The sequence below is a fragment of the Lonchura striata genome, chromosome 1, assembly GCF_050655825.1.
Source record: "Lonchura striata isolate lonStrDom1 chromosome 1, ASM5065582v1, whole genome shotgun sequence".
In the NCBI taxonomy this organism is placed as follows: domain Eukaryota; kingdom Metazoa; phylum Chordata; class Aves; order Passeriformes; family Estrildidae; genus Lonchura; species Lonchura striata.
In genome coordinates this window covers 102,785,942-102,794,074 of record NC_140703.1, presented here as the reverse complement: position 1 = coordinate 102,794,074, position 8,133 = coordinate 102,785,942, and the positions used below count along the sequence as shown (strand labels likewise).

General features: G+C 40.5%; 1 protein-coding gene across 5 annotated transcripts in view; it reads right to left on the bottom strand.

Annotated features, from left to right (window-relative positions):
• Window positions 1-2,095: 2,095 nt before the first annotated feature.
• The window catches only part of NHS (NHS actin remodeling regulator), a 247,089-nt gene continuing 241,051 nt past the window's right edge, over window positions 2,096-8,133 (bottom strand). For all 5 annotated transcript variants that reach the window (XM_021532327.4, XM_021532323.4, XM_085585187.1 and 2 more), the window contains one exon: window positions 2,096-8,063. In XM_021532327.4, coding sequence (XP_021388002.3) covers window positions 7,439-8,063 — 625 coding nt within the window. In that variant the 3' untranslated portion in view covers window positions 2,096-7,438. The remainder of the gene's footprint in view (window positions 8,064-8,133) is intronic.

The following is an 8,133-nucleotide window of genomic DNA, read 5'->3' as shown; positions in this document are numbered from 1 at the left end:
CCCCCACCGATCACCCCGGGGAACTGTTAGCCGACGCTCTTATTCCCAGTGACTGCTGAGAAGGTGCCACAAAGATCTGAGCTTCTTTTGCATTATGTAGTTTACTTTTGTGATAAATAAAATGACTCACCCTTGGGTTCCATTCTGTTTCATTCATTCCATTCAGTGAGTTTCACTCTACAAACTACAAATTCCTCAGCCAGAGGTGGCAGACACTTAAACCTTGCCAGTAATTGAAGCGTCTGACTGCTACTCACTTTTGTTAGTAGCAACTTATAGTATTTAGTAGCTACTACTTGTTTTGTTTAGTAGATTTATTATGCCTTCATCTATACATTTAATTGTGGTCTTAAAGACAAAATTTTCTTCCTCATTTGGTGGAATTGCTACCATATTAAGCTTTCGAAAAGGGGTTTTGTCACATAGTAAAATGCCAGTTTCTCCACATTATTTATTTGTTACTCAAACAAAGTTTGCTGCATTTACAATGTGGAGAGGCAGTACTGTTGCCTGAATCAAGAAATAAAAATGCTTTCCAGGCAATATTAATATAGATAATACAAAAAGCAGATCTTTAAGGGAAGCTTCCAGGTACACTCATGGCTATGGGCACAGGTGGAATCAGATCTGTACAATTTTATAATGTCAGTTAATTTATATATCTAAAAAATACTGTCAAGTTAGAAGAGCAGTTGGTTAGGTCATTTTTGCCCAGGTTCTGCCCCATTGTAGCCCTCCCCTGATTTTTTAGTCCTCTTTTTTATTGTGGCTGCGAGATATGGTGCATAACAAAGTGTCTTTGCTGGACTAAACAGGCTAAACAGAATCTTAAGTGTAGTAGAAGGGTTAGCTTACTGTTCTAAGAAGTAAGGGAAAAGGACGAGTACGAGAAGCTACAACCTTGTATTAGCAGTCTACAAAGCTACAAGTATATGAGAAATGTACAGAAAGCTAAAATTTTTAGGCATCAGTACCTGCCGCATCTCCCTGCTCCTCAAGGGCAGATCTCGTGCCAGCCCGGCTAGCTCCACACGGGGTGACTGGGCAGCGGGAGGCACTTCCTGCTGGACCCTGCTGGGTTTTGGGAAGCGCCTTCATGGATCCAAAGACTGGGCTGATCCCACCAGCAAAGGATGGAGATGACACTCTTCAGAGGGATAACTCCAAAGTTTATTGAGACGCCGAGGGAACCCCTGAAGCCCAACTGAACTCAAATTAATCCAACCAAAGAGAGCCCTGGAATGGTGCAAACAACAACTTATATATGGAGGGAGGAGAAAACTGACTGACCAATAGGGGAAACAAAGGAGTGGCTCTCTTGATGACTGACAAACAGGGTAACCAGTTAGGGAGGAGAAAGGGAGGGACCCCAGGCCCTTATCCAATCACCCAACGCCCTCTGTAGAAGCTTCTAGACAGAAGTGTAGGGACACCGAGTGACGGACAAGGCACCTGGAAGGAGACAGGGGAATGAATCAGCACTTTTGGGGGTGACTGACACATGAGGAGAAGTGGGAAAACCAGGGTGAAACCAAGAGGGTATAGAGAGGTACAAATGAATGAACCATTTTGAACTGAAATACAATAAACCATGAAAACACAACTCCACATTTCCCCCTTTTTTGTTTAAAAAGAAAGGAGGTAAATGAATCAACTTAACTACTTAGGCATCAAATACTATATCCTTGGAGATTCTTAGAATGTCCTGTACATCTAAAAATAGTTTTCTAGTTGATATGAGAGATGAAATAGCATTTTGCTTCAGCCCAAAAGGAGTACAGAGCAGTAGAAAAACATTAATTCTATTTTGTATTTCTTGTTACCTATAGTTTATATGTAGTTTGAGCTGTTTCTTGCACCTGTTCTGTTAAGTGTTGATTGGAACCAATAAAGAAGTGAAGTTGAAGATAAAACCAAAAGACAAAGAACGATGCCAGGGAGAGGAACGGTTTTGGGGGAAAGATAGGCAATTGAGAGAGAGTGTAAGTCCCTGAGTACACAACCAATGGGGAGGGGGACAGGGACCCCCCCTTGGGCCCAAAAGGGTGTAAAAAGGTTGTCTCTGTTGAGGCAGGGATGGAATGAAAAGACTCAGTTCAGAAGGCAAAAGAATAACCTTTATTACAGGAAGTAGCATTCCTTAGCAGTGCTGAAGAAGCAGCAGGGGCAGAGCAGCAATAGCCCAGCTCCCAGCAGGCAGGGAGAGCTGAGCTCATGATCCTGGGTTCCCAAGCAGATGAGGTCCCAGTTCAGTGGCTGCTCTGACAAGCAGAGGCTCACCCCACGGCAGAAGAAGCAGCTCTGGGCTGGGCTCTGGCGGCAGCAGCGAATTCCTTTCCCCAAGCAGCAGCTCCGACCGAAGCCGAGAGAGAGAGGGACAGAGCCAGCAGCTGTCCCAGCCCCATCTTTTATCAGCCCAATTTTCATGGTATTTCTGCCCCTTGGAGAGAAACTTCCAGATAAGAGAAGTGCAACCAGATGCCTTAGTCTCCTGTGTTTGGCCACTTCTGTTTTTCTTAAGTACCCAGTCATTAGTGTTTCCTAGCAACTTACAGGAAAAATTCTAAAACTAAAAAGGAACAAAAGGAATCAATTTTACTGCCAGGGTGGTCTAAGAATGGGCAAAATTTGTTGCAGCCTAATGAAGACAATAGTCCTTGAAAAGATCAAGGAAATTGCAACCAGGTATGTAACAAGTTTCACTTAGGCTTTACTATGATTTGATTGGTGCTGTCCACCATGAGAGGGTAATGAATACTTAAAGAGCAAGAATATTTTGAAACAGACTACAGTGGGATCCACAACTGTAGATTTCCTTCTTCCTTTTATCCTCTCCTGAATAGGTCAATCCATGGGCTATTCAGAAATAGTTAAATCATTGCTGCAATAGGCTGTTTAACCTATCATAAGATTTAAATAATTGCTGCCATAAATAAAACTTTTTGATTGATTATTCAGCATTATTTCACTATAATTTAGCTCAAGGATATCCCAAATAAATCTGTGAAGAGTCAGTCTGCAACTGCCCTCTTGGATCCAACATTTTGTGTCTATGTCAGACCAGGTGGCCCAGGATTGCCCTCTTGGGACCTGACACCTTGCATATATAAAAAAAGCACTGGGTATGTTTTATGTAGTCTAATGTTTAGTCTTTTCTTCACTGAGCATGAAGAAATACAGATGTACAGTGGGCAGATGGAAAATCAGCTTGTGTCTGCCCTTTTGGGCTAAGCTTCTCCTGCAAATCTTGCTTACCTGTGGTTTTGGGATGGGAAAGGTACACAAGACCAAAAGAAATTATCTACAGAATCACTAACTATGTGACCATTTGCTTAAACGTTATGCCAACTGCATCACACTTGGAGACTACTCTAAGGGTACCACATGATTGGGGCAATCCTCATACTGCTGCAAACTATCATTGCAGATAGCCCTACAGCTGCATTCCACAAAGTTCCTCTTGTCACGCTTTCTATAACACTAGACCTGCACATTTCAGCCTTTTTTCCATATCCATTTTTTAAGCACCAAATACAGTGTTTCACTGTGTCTTGAGTCTGAAGTGTTGCAGTTTGTTTCCTTTTCCAGCTGAAGATAAGGTAGTGGTCTGTCCACCACTTTTCATCCCAGCTTTCTTTCTCTTAGCCTTTTCTTACGTGTAAAAGCCATGGGGCAAATTCAGCAGTTACTAGATTCTGGCAAAGCTATACTGGTGAGCACTTAAAGTCAGTGACATTTTGGAGAGACATTTTCCTTTATTCAGTTTATGAAAAAAAAAAAAAAGTTGAAGAGAAGGCAGGATTAAGTAGGTTTGAAATGTGTAATGTGCTGAAGATGACCTTGGGAAATAGCATACTTGTAGTCTGTAGATAGACTTCACATCTCATTACAAGAAAGTAAAGAGAACATGTGATTTAATTGCAGTCACGTTTATTTGCAGTTTCTATACACACTTTCTAGGTAATCAAACTTTTCCAACACATTTTTTGAGAGGGGTTCACAATGAAACTGTCACCGTTTTTACTAAAAATAAATACAAGACTTAAAGTGTTGCACAGCTCTAAAATATACAAAGGCTTGGATTTAATGTAAACTTTGAAAACATTTTACAAAAGAAACCATATTTGCAACGATTTAAAAAGTTTGTATTTACAAATATTACAAAAATACAAAATGGATGCAAGTCCATAAACCATTGTCTTTTCTGCCAGCATGAACTGGTGCTAGTACCAAAATAGTTACACTGTAACCTTCTTAATTTTTTTTTTTTAATTCTTTAAGTTGTAACCTACAGTATTTCTCTATCTGCCACCATTGTAGCAAATGCACTCAATCACTGACCTTTGGCAAAAGCAAACATATGCTTTATTTGCTACAACTACCCCTTGTCCTCTATGCTGCCACAACAACAAAAACAGGCAAAAAAAGAAGAAAAAAACAAAGAAGGGGAAAATCATATTTTTCAGAACACAGCTGTATAATGTAAGAAGTAATTTTCATAATATCAGTGCAAGCAACAGAACAGTAGGTTGAAATGACAGTTCAGCAGTTACCTGATGCACTGTACCCTGTCTCAAGAGGAGAGTGATGTTCCCTTTGTCCTATGGCCTGTCCTCTGGTGCCTTAATTACATGCTTGGAATGCTGCAGGTCTCCCCGTGATTAATTTTCCTCTTGACTCCCACATTTGTTCTCAACTCTTGTTCATAGAGAATTTAGAATCTCTCTGTTTGAGTTTCAATCTGCTAAATATAAATTAGAAAATTAAGCAAAAGGAGACTATACTCCAATGGGATTGTTCTGTGTTTGTTCTGTATGTGAAATATTGCCTCATTATTTCAGTTAAAAAAAAAACCCTAGTGTGTATTTTTTTATTTAGGGTTTCTATGAAGTTATTGATTGGTAATAAAAAATGGTATAATCAAAGTCAATTCAGCTGTATTCTCTTTACTGTTTTGAATGACTAATGAACTCAGGACTATTAAACATTTTGTAAAAGCGCTCCTGGTAAAATTTTTGTGGAAAATGACTGAAGAAGACAAATTAAGGATTTTCTGCCCATTATCTAAACTAGCTTTTCTCAGACTCTCCAGAAGGTGGTTTGTTATATGCTAAACATTTCCTCCTAAAACATTCTCATTAATTCACTTCATTTGTATGCAGACTTATTTTCCTACCTAAACTAGTAATGTGATTAGCCTTTTGTTTCCAAAATCTTTCTCCCATTACCTTTTTAAAAACTGTTTTAGACGATTTTGCAGCCCTTCCACTGATGGATCATCCTTCATCCCAACACACCTATCACGTGCACAGTGACTCTATCTCATCAACTGAATGCAACCAGGCTACACAGGAGGACAGTAGGAAACTCTGAATAATCCCTGTCTTGCAGTATAAGCACTAGACAAAATCAGATGTGGACCTTCTGGGGAATTATATTTCGGATATGTTAAACTGTTCTGATTTGCTTTGACTTTTTGAAATTGTAAGCGTTTTAGGTAGAACCTTCCTCTTTAAAACATGATCTGCCTTCATTTAATAACTCTCAGCTTTATGCATTACATGATCAAAAGAAAAAAAAATCTGAACTAATTCACACGTCCCACCTCCCAGTCCTTTACTTATGCTTAAAGCCAGCTTTTAGGCAATTCCTTTGTACCAAAGAATGTTCTTTCTGCCATCCTACTTGACCTGTCCTACTGCACACCCCATTCCTCCTTCACTATTTTCTTTGCACTAACCTTTCCTCTGTTCCTAACCTTATCCTACAGCAACCAATACCAACTGCATGAGTTTTGGATAAACATGGCTTTGTACTCTAAGTAGCACAGATGGGGCTACATCAGTGGAAATTGTGGTGGCCCAAAGGAGAATCAGGCCTGTTGGCTTTATTCTGTTTAAAAATTAAAAAGTATAAAGCAACTCATGGGTTCTTGTGGTTTTAAGATGAGAATATTCAAGTAATTTCAAGTAATTCAGCTTTTATCCCCTGCCTTCATGTGTATCAAAGAAGCTACTTGGATTTGTCTCCTTTCCCACCCCAACCCAGTCCCTCACCCTGTTCTGTGTTTCTGGTAAACCCAGACAAAATCCCTACTGTACGTGGCTGGCACAATGAACTGGAGCTTTCCCCTTCTCAGCTCAGCAATGAATATAAATAATGCATACACATACCTATGTCCCAGCTACGTTTTCACAGTGTCATTTTTGTAAATATTTAGGTAGCATGAATCTCATCAGCACAAAGAGAAAGCTTCACTGAAAACTCATTGCAGATATTTACTGATAAATCAAAAGCGCTTCTTGCATGCTTATAATTTATTTGTTTCCTTTACGAACCAGAAACTAATCATGTTTAAAGATTATAGGTATCAGGTTATGACTGTGTTATGTCAATAGACTAATAGGAGTATGAAAGTTAAATACTGTTTGCTCTCACATCTACCCTTTCTGAAGCAATCCCTGCAAGCATAAAGGTCCAGGGGAGGCTGTGGGGTGGGACCCTCTGGGGCTTTGCATCAGACCCAGCTTTGTTCTGTCAGAAACACACTCATCTTCCCCACCGATCCTCATGGTAACCCTCCCAGCTGTGGTTTCCAGTTAGCTTCTTTGGAGCTGCCTTAGAAAGACAAATGGTTTCTTTAATCCCTTCACAGTCAGCCTTTCCATTTCCTTAACTAAGTTGGAAAACTCCTGCTTTCCACTGTTCAATGCCATCCTTCAGGCCTGTCACACTGAAAGTGGTTATTAGTGGCCATGTTTTATGTTTGATATGAAAATGGTATTCACAGAATACAGTTATTATAATTGAATTCATTTGTCTTCTATAAACAAAGTTGTTATGCAGTAAATCATTTGCCACATCCACTTTTTGATAATTCTATTTACAAATTTTTATCAAAAATATGATATTTACATAAGTTTTGTTAATTTTTCTAAAGTTTGTTTCAGCTCATTTTATTGTAGAAAAATACCAATTTTCAAGAGCATTTTCTTTTTGTTTTGTTTTCTCCCTAGGGAAGCACTACAGTGAGGGATTTGTTTCTAGATGGGCAGCTTCTGGGAAAAAAAACCACCCAAAGTCACCTTTAATTCTATGGAAAAGTGAATAGCTTTGAAATCTACAGTGACAATGGAAATGAGAGTGGGATAAACCAAATGAAGCCAAAAGAAAACAGAACAGGCATAGCATATCTTCATCCTTTTAGAAAATGTAATGTAATAAATAGCTACAGCTGTAGTCCTTTTGTTTCCCCAGCATCTTCCAAACACAAACACACTGAAGCATTCATATTGCCCTGTGATTGTTCTTTTTCTTCTTTTTGTTTCTTCTTTTTTTTTTTTTTTTTTTTTTTTGATTGCTACAGCATTGGCCGCTTACGTTGACATCCTTAAGATCTTGAGTGGTGTTGGCAGCCGGGTCCTGGCACTCACACAGCCTATGTAGAGCTTTGAGAAGACCGATCATCGTGGGGGCTGCCATCCGAGTTCTCGGTCTCCCCCTCGGAGATGGCCTGCATGGGGGTGTTGTACAGCCTGCAGCGCACGCTGTACCGGCTGCTGCTGGCTGCCGGCGGTGCCCGCGACCGCCCCACCCGCGAGGATGCCGACATGGGGAAGTTCTTGGAGGAGAATCCTTCCGTGTTGACCCTGGGGGAGCAGGGGGAGAGTGGTGATAATACATCAGGGCTTGTTGTGGGAGGAGACTCTTCCATGCTTTGAAGGGCATCCGCTGTCAGCTCTCCAGGAGACTTCGGCAAAATAGGACTTTTCAGAATTTCTGTGGCAGACATCCTGTAGCTAGAATCAGATCGGCTGCCCTTTTTAAGGAGCAGTAGCTTAAACTCCTCATTGGATGTGTTGGACTTTTTGGCATTCCTGTATATGAGCCCAGGGGACCTCTGACTGCTAATGGGAGTGCCCACGTTGCTGGCTGGTGGCATGTTGCTGGTAGGCAGTGTGCTGCTGGTGGGAGGCTGGCTGCTGGTCCCAGATGAAGCTCTCAATCTGTTTCTTACAGAAAGGTCTCCAGAATCCTTTCTCCCAAGAACTTTCCTTTTTGATCTGTAAAAACACAAAGGAAAACTCATATATTATTTTTGTAGTATAATGCTTAGCGCTCCTCTGGAGTTTT